The sequence below is a fragment of the Pseudorca crassidens genome, chromosome 3 (assembly GCF_039906515.1).
Source record: "Pseudorca crassidens isolate mPseCra1 chromosome 3, mPseCra1.hap1, whole genome shotgun sequence".
Taxonomy (NCBI): domain Eukaryota; kingdom Metazoa; phylum Chordata; class Mammalia; order Artiodactyla; family Delphinidae; genus Pseudorca; species Pseudorca crassidens.
In genome coordinates, this window is record NC_090298.1 from 75752286 (window position 1) to 75768635 (window position 16350).

At 36.0% G+C, this 16350-nt stretch overlaps 1 protein-coding gene across 4 annotated transcripts in view; it reads right to left on the reverse strand.

The window, feature by feature from the left end:
- Positions 1-16350, reverse strand: part of ARB2A (ARB2 cotranscriptional regulator A) — a 420212-nt gene that overhangs the window by 378558 nt on the left and 25304 nt on the right. For 3 of the 4 annotated variants that reach the window (XM_067731229.1, XM_067731228.1, XM_067731226.1), the window contains exons 2-3: positions 11063-11186; positions 3301-3402 (exon numbers count right to left, since the gene is read on the reverse strand). In XM_067731229.1, the coding sequence (XP_067587330.1) occupies positions 3301-3402; positions 11063-11168 (208 nt within the window). In that variant the 5' untranslated portion in view covers positions 11169-11186. The remainder of the gene's footprint in view (positions 1-3300; positions 3403-11062; positions 11187-16350) is intronic. The other variant, XM_067731227.1, reaches the window with a different exon arrangement.

Sequence of the window (16350 nt, forward strand, 5' to 3'; positions counted from 1 at the left end):
GTACATCTACAGTTTTCTTTCTAGGACAGGGAAATTCCCATTTAGCATACCAATACAAGCAGATTGAAGACATCTGCAAATCTAGCACTTGGCATTTTGACTAAAGCAACCTTAAAGGTACATGACATACAGTAATGTGTAATATTGCTGCACTAAAATTTTAAATGTATTTTCTATGAGACTGCTGTGTGAAGGGGAACTGACTTACCTAGATAGTGAGTTTAGGTAGTTAGATATAGATACTTATAACTACATCTCAAAGAGAGGTTTGTTTTTTTTTTAATTCTCTGTTCATTTTGGACATAATAATTCTCATAAAGTGATAATGATTTTGATACTTTAGGGAAAATAAGCCCTATCAAAACAGCCAACTATCAGCACTAGTACTTTTTGTTTGCTTGTTGGTTTTTTTTTTGTTTTTCATTGATTTTATTTTTATTTACATATTTTTAAACATCTTTATTGGAGTATAATTGCCTTACAATGTTGTGTTAGTTTCTGCTGTATAACAAAGTGAATCAGCTATACATATACATATATCCCCATATCCCCTCCCTCTTGCGTCTCCCTCCCACCCTCCCTATCCCACCCTTCTAGGTCAGCACAAAGCACTGAGCTGATCTCCCTGTGCTATGCGGCTGCTTCCCACTAGCTACCTATTTTACATTTGGTAGTGTATACATGTCAATGCTACTCTAGTATTAAAAGCGAAAAGAAGGTAAAGAGGCAAAGAAAGTAAGCATTCTTAACCAGAAAAGATAACCTGGATCACTTATGTTATAGTTGTATTTGCAAATTTGGTATTTCTCAAAGGTTTGGAAAATCTCTTCAGCAACTGTCAAAGGGCTGACTTAGGACATTTTATTTTAGAGTCCTCAAAATTCAGTTGTAAAATTTCCTGTGTATACCCAAATGCCCATTATTCTGAAGTGTATCCATATATTTTATCAGATTGGTGGTGGAGTCTAAGACCCAAAATAAGCTATCAATGGCCTAAATAAATTAATAAATTGAAAGTATTTAGGACACTTCCTGGCATGTAGTAAGAGTACAATAAATATCAGCTATCATGGAAGACAAGATTCAAACTCAGTTTGTTGCTGAGTCCAAATATTTTTTTTTGGTGATACGAAAGTGTGCTTCCTCATAATACTGTACAGAGGTATATATAGTGTGTGTGGGTTGAGGGAAAAGGGGAAAAGCCTTCACCTTCATCTTCCAAAGCAAGAGCTGGGCCTTACACAATTCCAACAACTGGAGAATGGCTAAATAGGCATTTTGAACACAAAGAGTATTTGAAAAGGTAAAGTGATTTGAAAGAACAAGGTATCAGTTTGATGCAGGTAAAAAGAATCTCTTCCCCTTCGTTACAAATTTTTTTTTCCTTAGGGTGAACTCTGTATCCAAATTCTTCTGTTACCCAACTAAGAACTTTAAAATTCTTTAGAAAATTTAGAAGCTTCTTCAATCAGGTAATGAAAGTTTCAATTCAAAGCTTTCATAAAAGTTTTTTTATTATAAATCCTGAAAAAAAAAGTCTCTGGGGATACTAAGTTAGAACTGCCCTTTTAGCAGCTTAATACTGAAACCAGTTTCCTGGTTTCAGAACCTCACCTCTTTGAAAAAGTACTCACTATTCACTCTGAGTTCAACCCTGAACTGTATCATGCTAAAAATAAGATCCATAAAACATTCTCTCCTTGGAATGCAACAATCTTTGCCTCATACTGTAAGTCTATATTTATGCAAGACAGTGTCCAGGATATTTAAAAAATAAATGATAGGTGTGTGCAAGGGTCCATATGCATTCATGTGTAAGTACACTTGCATGTGCAAAGGTGTAGGTGTGTCTGAAAGTGTGTAAGTACAGAGCATGTGCATGCAAGGGTATAAAAATGTAAGCAAAGATGTGTGTATGAATGTATCTGATAGGAAAGTGAGAGAGAAAAGTGTATTGCTTCTTTGTTTTTCACTCCCTTTAAGAAATGTTCAAGGAAGATGAAAGACAGACTTCAGTGAAAACTGATATCCTCTATCCATAAAGCAAACATAGTTCTATGATTTACCCGCAGTACCAACACACTCCCCCAATCCCTGTTCTGAAAGAGGAGTCTGGTAATTGTTTTAGAGGGGTAGAGGCAACATTAGTCTCAGAGCAATTTTGACTCTGTTAATTAAATTATAAAATTTCTTTTAAAAACAAAATATTACTACTCACACATATTTTGCCATTAGATATCCTTTATTAAAAAACATGAAAATTAGTATGAGAAAAGAGATCAAAGTTTCTAATATGCTCTGTTTAAACTCATTTAATATTCTAGTACACAGAGACTGTCACTATAAGTTCTAACACCTATAATTGATATTGTACAGACACATGAATCTAAGGAGGCCTCATCGGCAGGAACTATATGGACGCTGCAAAGACAAGACATTCTCCTGTGGCAATATGTACAGCTTTAAATACACCATGCGACAGGCAGCATGATTTGTACAGGACACCTGAACTCTTCTTGTAACTTACTGTACAGTCCTCTTTTGCAACTTGGCTCTGACCTGGTATTAGAAAATGAACTGGGTTTTTGTACTTTTTGTATGTTGTATGACAATCGTCAATGTGAACAGAATAAAATAACTGCATGTAAAATTTTGAAAAAACACAGTGATGACAAATCACCAATTTAGTTAATGCAGGGCAACAAGTAGAAAGCTGCAATTCAAATGCTACCTGGCCTGTAATAACATTATCCTTCAAGTACTACAATGTTATTAATCCAGAGTTTAATTGTGCTTTGTTCCAGAAACATCCTTGCAATCTATGGTATGTTATTCCAAATCCCAAGTGCAAAGCTTATTTTATTCAGAACTTAATTAACAAACTTTACAATAAGGATGTTGCCTAAAAAAATCATGGAATTGAGTATTATGCTTTAAAATATTGTCACAGATAATTATTGCCAGTCATTTCATTTTAAATAACATGTGAAATAGTAGCATCTTTCTACATAATTTAATTGGGAGTTCCAGCTGGATACAAGGGAGCTGAACACTCAAAACTGAAAATACATAAGCTGAATCAAATTCACGTTCGTTGGTTTAAGTGACTTGACAACTACGGGAAATTATTACTTGGTTCTTTTACTTGACTGAAGAACTTCATCATGGAAGGATAAGACATTATTCTCAAAAGAAACACATAAAACTTTCTAGCTGGCAAATAAAAGTAGCAAATAATATCTGTCCTATGATTCTATTAGCATTGTTAAACAAATCTTGCATATAGCATACACCACTTACTTTCATTAAAAGCATATTCAAATCCTTCCAGTGTATCAGGAAAATCAAGAGGTGGTTCATCTTTTTTCATTAGTTCATCCAAATCTATCCTAGATAATAAATCTAGAAAAGAAATTACATGAAATTTATTTATATTCATTTTCATAGTTGATAACAAAGATTATATTTTAAATTATTTTAAGTATTCTTTTGTTCTATTAGATTACTTTTTATGTGTTGCCTTAACTGATAAGATTATTACATTTTTAAGTTCCCAAAGTGCTATATTATGATGAGGTACAGTATCAATATAACATAAGCACTTTCAAAACCATAATTCTCAAAACAATCACAACCTAGATCCTATGTACCACTATGGTAAATTATTAACTTCTTCCCTTCAAAATATACAGCTATTAATTTGTACCTTATTAACCTCCTATCATTTTAAAAGTTTCAGATGTTAATATGACTTTTAAAAGGTCACTAAATCTTACATATAAATGAAACTACTATGAATAAGGGAACTTAAAAATAAAAATAATGGTAATATAGCATATTATTCTTTTAGAGTAATCTAAAATCATGTTTTAGTTTAATATTTAGAAGATCATAATATTAAACTAAAACATGCTAACTGGAGAAAACTGGCTAACACAAAACAGTTTTTATTCTTCACATCATTTGATTATACATAATTAAAAAAACTGTCACCAAGGTTTTGTAAATAAACATTTTATTTTTGAATCTTTTTAGATTTACAGAAAAGTTGAAAGATAGTACAGATAGTGTCTGTACCCAGTTTCCCCTATTGTTAACATCCTACCTTACAAGGCTACATTTGTCAAAAGGAAGAAACCAATGTTGGTACATTACTGTTAACTAAGCCCAGATATTATTCATCAGTTTTTCCATTAATGTCCATTTTCTGTGCCAGGATCCCACCCAGGACACCACAGTACATACAGTCGGCATGGCTCCTCAGTCACATCTTTTTATTTTGTGAGCATTTCCTTACCTCCTGTTACTACAAGGTGTTGCAGGCTTATCTCGTAGTTTCCCTGCCCCAGCCCTAAAATCAGTCTGTAGACAGTATTTAATGATCTCTTTTAGGCTATCATCATGGGATGAGGCAAAAATTCTTACTATATGTCATCTTAGTGTCATATGGAAACTCGGAAAAATTAAAGATAAACTTCAAATTTATTTAGTTCCCAAAAGATGTGTTTTGTTTTTTAAGTTTAGATTTTGAGATTTTTTTCAATCTAACTCAAGTTCCCGAAGAGAAAGAGCTCCTCGGATACATAGTATAGCAAACCAGTCCCCGCTTTCTTTTAAACAAAAGAAGAACCTCAGAATTAACACTTTATTTCTGTCTCTCATTTACACAGATATAACAAATCCATCTGTACAGATCATAAAAATATGCTAGAGGAAAAAATAGTTTGTCTACCTCCAGACTCTGGTCTTTCCGTAGGACACAAAGATAAGACATCAAAAAACTTGTAAAAAAAAAATTTAAAAGTCATTGTTTAAAATTCTTCAAACTGCTGTATCAGATAAACCTCAACTCACACAAAAATATACCATTTTCAGCATACAAACATGTTTATAAAAAAAGGTTTGCAAATTGTCTAGTAAAATAAAAAAATGTCACAAAGTATGCATACTGGGCCCAAGAGATACATGCTGACAAATGTCTGATTCATTAGTAAAGCTCTGAACAACATGTAAATCTTTGCAAAACAGAGTAAAATAGAAGATTTTTAATATCAAAAACTGGCTTGAAGATTCTCACATCTCTCCTTCCAATGAATTGAATTCCTTTACTTCACAGTCATCTTCCACAGTTCAAAATTTAGAAACCTTTTAATCAGACACACAAAAACCGTCCAATACATAAGCAGCTGTATTATGTCTAATATCCATTTTCTCCTTCTATCAGCTCAGATCATAAAATGCCATCTAACATCTATATATCATTTTAAAGACTTCACATACTTTACCTCACTTGACCATCACAGCCCTATACAGTAGTAGCATGTGTTATCATCTTCACTGTCTTTGAGACAAGGAAATAAGCTCAGAGAGGTAAAATGGCCCGCCCAAAATTAGACCTTAATAGTAAAGTGGGGTTAATAAAATAAATTTATTCCCCAATACCTAACTCAGTACTCTTTCAAAATCCCCATACTTTTATTCTATGTGCTATATAAACTCTAAAACGGTGTACCCCCTCTCTTCATTACCTTATAAAAAGGATAAACTCTTCTGAATACAGAAATATGCTTTGGCTTTGACCAAAATGTTCCTTTGAATGATAAAATGAACAACTAAACAAATACGCATTGCTCAAACTTCTCCTCTGTCAACTGGAGAACTAGATTTTTTTTTTACTTCATTAGCATTGAGAAGACACGTAGAAAGAAATTGTCAGAAATTATTTTTCTGCTTTGTAAAAGGAAAACAATGCTATATAACTGCATTTTACAGAGACTGGGTTCCAAAGGCAGTAGATTAGGCAAAAATCAAGTATAATAAAACATTTCCATTGAAAATCCCTTCAATCGCCTATAAAACACAGTACAACTGAATTCTTATAACCTAAATACATATCAGATGTAACACAACTGTTTTTTCTAAAACATGCCTCTGGTGATTAAAGTGATTTAGCAACTAGAATTCTAAACTTCAACAAAGCATATGCAGTAACTGGATAAAAATACCATTTTATACCCCAAAGAATTGAAAACAAAGACTCAGATATTTGTACACCCCTGTTCACAGCAGCATTATTCACAACAGCCAAAAGGAGTACGCAACCAGTTTCCATAGACAGATGAATGGTGTGATGGTTAATTTTATGTGTCATCTTGACTGGGTGCCCAGATATTTGGTTAAACATTATTCTGAGTGTGTCTGTGAAAGTGTTTCTGGATGAGATTAACATTTGAAACTGTAGACTGAGTAAAGCAGATTGCCCCCCACCTCCAATATGGATGAACCTCATCCAATCCATTGAAGGCCTGAATACAAGGTGAGTAAGACAGAATTCCCACTCTCTGTATGACTGTCTTCAAGCTAGGACATCAGTCGTCTGCCTTCACAGCACAGGCTCTGAGGATTTTGGAGGAAAGCCTTGCTATCCACTGCAGGTAACTACTCTCCTTTTGAGAAATACCTCTTGGCCTGCTACTGGGCCTGAGTAGACTGAACACTTAACCACGGGCTACCAACTTACCATGTAGCTGTCCATCATGAACTAGGTGTTAACTGACCCACCAAGTCATAAAATTGGGTCTGTACAATAGCATGCCATCATCAAATGGAAGTGGTATGTATGTGATCAGGACTGAGTAGGCCCTGAAGACAAAAGTAAGTTACATGAACAAGTGGCCCAAATGCCTATGGTCTCCACTGCTGCTACACAGCCTTCTATCCATCAGTGTGCACCTAAGCCCTCATCAGTTGACAGAAGAAGAAAAAACTTGAGTCTGGTTTATAGATGGTTCTGCATGATATTCAGACACCACCCAAAAGTGGACAGTTGAAACATTAGAGCCCCTTTTGGGGATATCCCTAAACGACAGTGGTAAAGAGAAATCTTCCCAGTGAGCAGAACTGAGAGCAGTGCACCTAGCTGTTCCATTTCTTTGGAAAGAGATATGGCCAGACATGTGATTATATAATGATTCACGGGCTGTGGCCAATTGTTTGCCTGGACAGTCAGGGACCTGGAAGGAACACGACTAGAAAATTGGTGACAAGGAAATCTGGAGAAGAGGTATGTGGATAGACCTCCCTGAATGAGCAAAAGATGAGAAGATATTTGTGTCCCAAGTGAATGCTCACTACAAGGTAACCTCAACAGAGGAATATTTTAAAAATCAAGTGTGCAGGGTGATCCATTCTGTGGACACCAGTCAAACCTGTCATCACCCAATGAGCTCAAGAACAAAGTGGCCATGGTGGCAAGGAAGGAGGTCATATGGGGGCTCAGTTAATATGAACATCCACTCACCAAAGCCAACTTGGCTACAACCATAGCTGAGTGTCCAATTTGCCAGCAGCAGAGACCAACATTTCGTCCCCAACATGGCACCATTCCCTGGGGTGCTCAGCCAGCTACTTGGTGGCAGGTTAATTACACTGGATCACCTCCATCATGAAAGGGGCAGCATTTTGTTCTTACTGGAATAGATACTTTCTCTGGATACAGACTGGCCGTCCCTGCACTCAATGCTTCTGCCAAATCTGCTACCCGTGGACTTACAGAAGGCTTTATCCACCATCATGGTATTCCACACCACATTGTTTCTGATCAAGAAACTCACATTACAGCAAAAGAAGGGTGGCAATGGGCCCATGCTCATGGAACTCACTGGTCTTAACATGCTCCCCACCATCTTGAAGCAGCTAGTTTGACAGAATGGTGGACTGCCTTTTGAAGACTCAGTTACAGGGCCAGCTGGGTGGCAGAACCCTGCAGGGCTGGAACAAGATTCTCTAGAAGGCTGTATATACTCTGAATCAGTGTCCAAAATACAGTGCTATTTCTCCCACAGCCAGAATTCACAGGTCTAGAAATTAAGGGATGAAAATGGGAGTGGCACTACTCACTATTACCCCTAGCGAGCAAGGAAAAAGTGTCCATTCTCCTTCTTCTTCTTTTTTTTTTTTTTTTTGTGGTACATGGGCCTCTCACTGTTGTGGCCTCTCCCGTTGCGGAGCACAGGCTCCGGACGCGCAGGCTCAGCGGCCATGGCTCACGGGCCCAGCTGCTCCGCGGCATGTGGGATCTTCCCGGACCAGGGCACGAACCTGTGTCCCCTGCATCGGCAGGCGGACTCTCAACCACTGCGCCACCAGGGAAGCCCCATTCTCCTTATTCTTATTCAACATAGCATTGGATGTCTTAGCCAGTGCAAAAAAGCAAGACTGAAAAGGAAGAAATAAAACTGTCCAACTAGCAAATGACATGATGGTCTACATAGAAAATCCCAAGAATCTACCAAGAAAACCCCAAGAACTAATAAGCGACTTCAGCAAAGTCACAGAATATAATATCAACACACAAAACTTCATTATATTTCCAGAAACTATCAGTAAACATGTGACAATTGAAATTAAAAACACAATACCATTTACAATCACTCTAAAAAAATTATAATAAAGGACTTCCCTGGTGGCACAGTGGTTAAGCATCCGCCTGCCAATGCAGGGGACACGGGTTCGAGCCCTTGTCTGGGAAGATCCCACATGCTGCGGAGCCACTAAGCCCGTGTGCCACAACTACTGAGCCTGAGCTCTAGAGCCCACGAGCCATAACTACTGAGCCCGGGTACCACAACTACTGAAGCCCATGCACCTAGAGCCTGTGCTCCACAACAAGAGAAGCCACCGCAAGGAGAAGCCCACACACTGCAACAAAGAGTAGCCCCCACTTGCCTCAACTACAGAAAAACTGCAAGCAGCAATGAAGACCCAACGCAGCCAAAAATATATACATATATATATATAATAAGTATAAATCTAGTAACAAATGTGTAAGACTTACATGATGAAAATTACAAAGAATCAATGAAGGAACTCAAATATCTAAATAAATGACAGACATTCCATGTTCATGGACTAGAAACCTCAATATAGTAAAGACGTCAATTCTCACATTCGTCTATAGGTTTAAACACAATTCCTATCAAAATCTCAGTAAATTATCTTTTTGTGGTTATAGACAATTTTACTCTTAAAATTTACACGGAAAGGCAAAGGACCTAGAAAAGCCAAACAATTCTGAATAAGAATCAAGTGGGAAGAATCATTCTAGTCAATTTTAAGACTTACCATTTAGTTCAGTAATCAAGAGAGTATGAATTAGAGAAGAGACAGACACAGATACATGGAACAAAATAGAACACCCCAAAATAAGCCCACCGAAATATGTCCAATTTATTTTTGACAAAGGTGAAGAAGTAATTCAATAGCAGAAACACAGTCTTTTTCACAAACAGTGCTGGTGCAATTGGACATCAATAGGCAAAACAAACAAACAAACAAACAAAAAACCCTGACCTAAATCTCATACCTTACATAAAAATTAACTCAAAATGCATCATTAGTTTAAATGTAAAATCTAAACTATAAACCTTTTAGAAGAAAACATAAGAGAAGATCTTCACAAAGTAGGGCTAGGCAAAGAGTCCTTAGACATGACATCAAAACCATAATCCATAAAAAAAAAACTGAAAATAGGACTGTTTTAGGGACAAAGTTTTATTCAGTTTGTCAATTTGTTCTAAAATACACTTTACTATGCATTTGCCATTTTATCTTCTAATATTTTCAATTTGACTCCCTCATTAGTCATTTCAAGCTCATGTGTGCTAAGCACTGTATTCCTATTGTACCAATGAAGAAAAAGATTTAGAGAAGTTAAGCAATTTGTTTCATGGTGAGTGGGAAAAAAATGAGTTTGAATCCAGATAGTTCTATATTTAGACCCTATCCATATTCTTTTAATGTCACTGTACTAACTCTAAAATCCAGAAAAATCCATCTGATCTCTTACATACTGCTTGTGGAAGTGTAAATTGGAACCACAACTTGAGAGATCAAATTTTCGCATTATCAAGTAAGGTTGAAGATGCACAAAAGCTATCTAAGTGGAAACCCAGCGAGTTTATTTAGATGGAAACACACACGTCCCTTATCCTCCTTCCTAAATTAACCATTATTCTGAGTGTGCAAGTCATTCTCAGCAGCATACATACATGCAGTAAAACCATCTATAGAGTTGTCTATAACTGTCTCCAATTCCTCTCTTCCCATTCTCTACTGAAGTTCTCCAATACGACTTTCATTTCCATCAATTCACTGAAAAGCTCTTTGTGAAGACCATCAATAACCTCTACACTGTCAAATCCAAAGTTAAATTCTCAGTCCTCATCTAAGCTGGTTTATAATCATTACTAAAGTAATTACTCTCATTTTCTTCACTACGTGTTCAGGATCTCTCTCTTGCTCCTAGGTCTCAGCCTATCTTACTAGAAATTCATTTTAAGCCTCTTTTGCTAGTTCTTCCTCATTTTCCTGACCCTAAGATCGAGATGTCCCACGGTTCAATCTTCAGACCTTTTCTCTTTCTGGCTACAGGGACATCCCTGGTGATCTCAATTAGGACCATAACTTTAAATATTACCTCTATGCTAATGATTCCTAAAACTTTTATCTCCAACCCAAATGCCCTCAACTCTACACTCAACTTCTCCAGCTTGATGTTTAAGTGGCATCTCAGTTTAATATTTAATATGTCAAAAACTTAATGCTTGCTTTCCACCATCGCCACCACAACCTGCTTTTCCCGCACTTTTCTTAATCTAACTTTTCTTAATCTCATAAAATATCCCTAGAGCTAATGCCACAAAGACAATACAGGATCATTATCCTAACCTAGTATGACATTTCAAACAACAAAAATATGGTAAGGGCACTAGTCTTGACTCAAGAGACCACTAGTGTTAGTTTTACTGTTAAATACATGACCTGGAATAAGAAAAGCATTAAGAATTCTTACATCTGTAAAATCACAGGATTTTATGATTTATTTACTGAGTACATACTATATCTCAGACACTGAGGTAGTCACGGTATACAAATAATTACAAATAGATTAAGTACTGATATTCTTATTTTAGAATTGAAATGAATGTAAGGTCACCTAAATATTCCTATACCTTCCTTAGGCACAATGAAAATATCCTGAAAAAGCAAATTAAGTATGTACCTTTCAGGGCTGTTGTCTTTTCTTTTTCATCTGGACCTCCCTGCTGGATGTGTGCCATGCTTATCCAAATTGGCAACAAAATTAAAGACCTCAAGGAAATAGACATCAATCTTCAGAAGACAGTCTAGAATGAATGAAAGCAATAAATTAAGCTCTACTCAATCCTACCTACTCCATGAGAAAGTCCTAGATCCTCCCAATTGGAATTAATCTCTCTATCCTGATTTCCCACTGCACTTTGTTGATGCCTATGCCGTAGTACTTATCATAGCCTGCCTTGCATTATAGTTATTTATGTATTTGTCTGGGTCACCTAACAGATTACAAGCCCCAGGATAAAGGTATCAACTTTTTGTCATCTTGATGTCTCTCATATCACCAAACACAACACTATACACACAGACACCTAATGCTGCTAAACTGAACTGAGCTAAACTTACTATTTAGGTGTAGTTCCCTATCATCTAATGTTCTTAAAAATATCTCCATGTAGTTTCTAAAACTTGACATTTCTTTTAAAATAAACTGTCAGCATGTCATGCACAAGGTCAGAATATTTTTTTCCCGGGACATGCAGACAGGCAGAAGGAGAAAAATACTTAAGGTAGCCATAAATTACCTCTAGTGTAATTCAAAATACAACTTTAAGGGAAAAAATTAACCCTTTAAAAAAAAAAAACTATGTCAAATTCTATGTCTGGAAGCCATACTCTATAAATGGCACTCCAGTAAACAATCGTAATATAAACTTACGATTTATTAAAATCTAATGCTGCTCTGCCTTGGCCAAAAGGAAGGCATTTAAACTATAAATAGTTTCTCCCAGGGTGCCCACAAACAGGGAAAAAAACCCAAAACACTATTCCTAAAGTTTAAAAGAAAAGAATGCAACACATACAGTGGAAAAAAATTAAATGAAATTAAAACAGTCAATCCATACTGTTAAGGAAATAACATAAAAACTGCGATAAACAAGATTGAATATTCTTCTGACTGATTTACTTACTACCCAAAAAGCAAACTTCAGTTTCCACTCAGAGGTATATTGTACAATTATCTTTAAAAACTGAGGCATTTTTATAATTAACAGAGTAGAGCAGGAGATGCTTTAAAATAATAATAATAATACTTAAAATAATATTTTTAAACTATGAACATTCCCAGCGTCATAAAGCAATGCTGCCCTTATCTCAATTCTAACTGTAGGTGGGGTAGTATAAGAGGAAGGGCCCTCTGGCTCTACTACTAACTAGCCATGTGTCCTTGACAAATTATTTAACTTCTCTCACTTTCCACATATGTAAAATGTAAATGATAATCATGCTTCCCTCATGGTGTTACAATGAGGTTAAATGTAGAACATTTAGTATAGTGCCTGATGCGTAATTAAGTGTCCGACACATGCTGGTTTATATTTTTTAAATGTTGTAAATGTATCCTAGCTTCACTACTTAATAACAGCTCTGTGGCCAGGGACAAATCACTTAATATTCAAAAATCTTCAGATTCCTCATTTATAAAGTGTAGCTCATATAATAGTGGTTGAGAAGTAATATTACAAAAGGTGTGTACAGCTGATCATTGCTATTACTAGTGGTATTACTGTTTCTCAATAATGTGAAGTTTCCTAACCTAGGAATAACTAAAATATGAGACTATTTTTGACTGGGAAAGCATTTTCACTTAGCATGGAAGTAGCTGTTGTTTTTCTTCTGTGAATAGGTAACTCAAAACTCTGTAAATTCTACATGGATGAAATATGTCTATATTCCTTCAAGACACGTATTTTTGTCTATAGGGTGGGCAATGTGCAAGACACCAGGGTGCAATGGTGAGTAAAACATGGTCACGGCCCGGGTGGGGCTTACTCTCTCGTGACCAAATGAAACTACCAAATTGCCACAAATAAAATATATGAGACCCAGACTGATCATTACAACACTGTTATAAAAGGGCTTCCCTGGTGGCGCAGTGGTTGACAGTCCGCCTGCCGATGCAGGGGACACGGGTTCGTGCCCCGGTCCAGGAAGATCCCACATGCCGCGGAGCGGCTGGGCCCGTGAGCCATGGCTGCTGAGCCATGGCCGCTGAGCCTGCGCATCCGGAGCCTGTGCTCCACAACGCGAGAGGCCACAACGGTGAGAGGCCCGCGTACAGCAAAACAAAAAAAGAAAAAGCAATATTTGTAAGGGTTATCTATTTACATTCAGGAATTAGTTTTATCTGTCAAGTCCCACAAGTTTGTGTACACGTTTCTCCGGCAACTCATTATCTACCATCTTGTAGCAGAAATGAAACAGAAATGTTCATGATGATAGAGATTCCATACAGTGCTCTTTGCTAACAATTCCAAAACCAAATTAACTATCTATAGGAGACTTCTTGCATTTTTTTACTCTATCCCTCTGCCAATTCAGTTTTCTTCTAAATGTAAACTGTTAGGTTATTTTTCACTGGCCTCAAATTGTCTAATTTCTAAACAGAACAATTTTTATTATTATTTCATTGTGATTGTTTCACTGAAGGCGAAATTATAAAATAGTTTTGATGCTAGAGTCATTTTCAAGATTCATATTTTAAAATTCTGGGGATCTAATGTACAGCATGGTGACTAAAGTTAACAATACTGTGCTGTATACTTGAAAGTTGCTAAGAGAGTAGTTCTTAAAAGTTCTCACCACAAAACAAAAAAAAACTAACTATGTGAGGTTATAGATGTGTTAACTAACCTTATTGTGGTAATCATTTTGCAAAACATACATAAATCAAGTCATCACATTATATGTCTTAAATACACATAATGTTATATGTCAATTATATCTCAATAAAACTTGATAAAAAGCTCTAACTGCTCTACAATGTTTAATAACACATTCCCCCTTTAAGACTTTGATCTTCATGAGGACAGGTATCATGACTGTCCCTAGCACAATGTCTGATACATTGTGGAGCTCAATGGATATTTGTCAAATTCACAAATAAATGAGTAAGAGATATAGGGAAAAAAATACAATTCACATTTTAAAGAATCATTTTTAAGACTCCCAAGATCAAATATCAATTAATAATCATTATGCTTATTTTATACAAGACAACCCAAAAACACACGTTGCGATTCACTGAAGTGATGATATATAAGTTAGGAGACTACTAACTATTATCTTTGACCCTAAACTTTATAGCAGCAGATACAAAGCAGGTAAGCATGAAGCAAACTGCCTATCGCCTTCTTATTCACTGTTAGATTTTTATCTTCTTGAGTTATTTTCCTTGGCTGTGGCACAGCTGGTGAAACTAAATCAGGAACATTATAAATTCTCAATTTAGTTTTCCTCATAAAAATTCAGAGTTATAACATGCATGACCACAGATAAACACTACTGCAAATGCAGCCAGCAAGCCGTTTGATACATTTGATGTATGTATATTAATACGTGCACTCGACATAGTTTATTTAGTATTATCTGATGGAGGTTAGGTTATAGGGAATAAAGTGGTGGAAGGTTTTTACTGATGTGAACTGTGACACAGTTGACATGCTGTATACTTCATGATAACCACTGCTGTTTAAATATGGTTTCCTAGAAATGGTTACAATATAAACTAGATTCAAAACATCTCAGTTTGCAATTTCATTCCGCAAACTACACAAAGCAATTATCATATCTTCTTCCTTTCTATGGTTCCAACAGAGAATCCACTATGTATAAATAAAGCTATAAATAACTTGTCATGTGTAATCTTTATCCAGTGAGCATTTCAAAACATGAAACAGTAGAATATTTCTTATTTGCCCTATTTGCTCAAAATATGGCATGAGCACTTATAAAATGTACACAAAGATACACAGAAGCCTTAGTTTCCTACATCTGTTTGTTTTTAGATAGGTATTAAATAGGACCTAGATATAGATTATTTTGCAACAGAAGGCCTTTCCACCTCACATTCTGAATGTAATGATGAAAGTACAAAACATATCACAGGACGAGTAAAATTGGGTTAAGTCCCTGGGACCCCTGGAGCTGGTTTGGTCCCCCAAAGAATCTATGCTAAGTCAGGCTCTGAAATCCAGCTCATGAAAGCTTACTTGCAATCAAAAACACAGTAATTGAACTGGTACCACAGCTTTAAGAAGAACCAAAACATCTACCCAAATTACAGTTAAAATATGCATGTTACTCAGAAGTCCCTCAACAGCAACGTTTAGTTCGTAACAATCCGGGACAGTTTATAGTTCTGAGTCAATAGTGTGAAAAATGTATGTTTTGGAGAGAGAGTGTGTGTGATAGTGTGTGTGTGTGTGTGTACAGACATATGGGCACTGGGGAAGAGGCTAAAGAAGAGTAAGGGCATCAGGCTGAAGAAGACATGGAAGACAAGGCCCAGGGTAATATGGGCTCCTAGTGCATAGAAAATGGTGGCTTCTACAGAGAATGTAATCTATATGTGGGTCAAGGTTTAGCTCAGGGTAGGAATATCTTGTTCCAATCCAAACACACCTAAAGTAATTCCTTAGTTTCTCAAGCAAAGTGATGTTTTAGGTTTGGGAGGAGAAATTCAGGTTTTTAGCCTCAATTCCACCACCTAGTGGCTGAGTGATCTTGAGAAAGTCACAACTTCTCTAACCTAAGTAATGGGAATAACAAAGAAAATAAGAGCACTTCCCTTTACAGGGGGATTATGAAGATCATATGAAAAAATGTAGACAAAAACATTTTACAAACTATAAATTCCTTTATAAATATTAGTAATCCACATAACATTAGAAATAATGTGGTTCCAATTACTACGTGCTCAAACGCCAAAAAGGATATTCTCATCATCCAGTTTATAGGAATGAGAAAATTTCAATGTGTATCATTTGGGTGAATTGTTAGAATAAACAATTAAGCCCCATAATAAGTACTTGTTGAGTTGACTTGGGTTTCCAAGACTATATTGAATATAATTATAATGGAACTTAAATTAATTTTTAATATAATTTGTTTATATGCTTGTCTAATCTTATTAAAATGTATGTCTGGAAAAGTTCAAGTATGTGAGTTCTACCTTCATTCAGATTAAAGTTGTGTCCAAAGAAGAACACTATTCCGACTATCTCCTAAATGCACATGTTACAAAGTCACCAAGTCCTTTCACATCCATTATCTTATTAGGTCACTGCCACAACTGGCTGATAGAGTCAAACTACTCAATTTCAACTAGGAAAATAATTCTAGTTTCTTTATCCTACAAAAGTTTTTCACTCTTGTGTACTAATTTATGTCATCAGGGAGTATTACAATTTG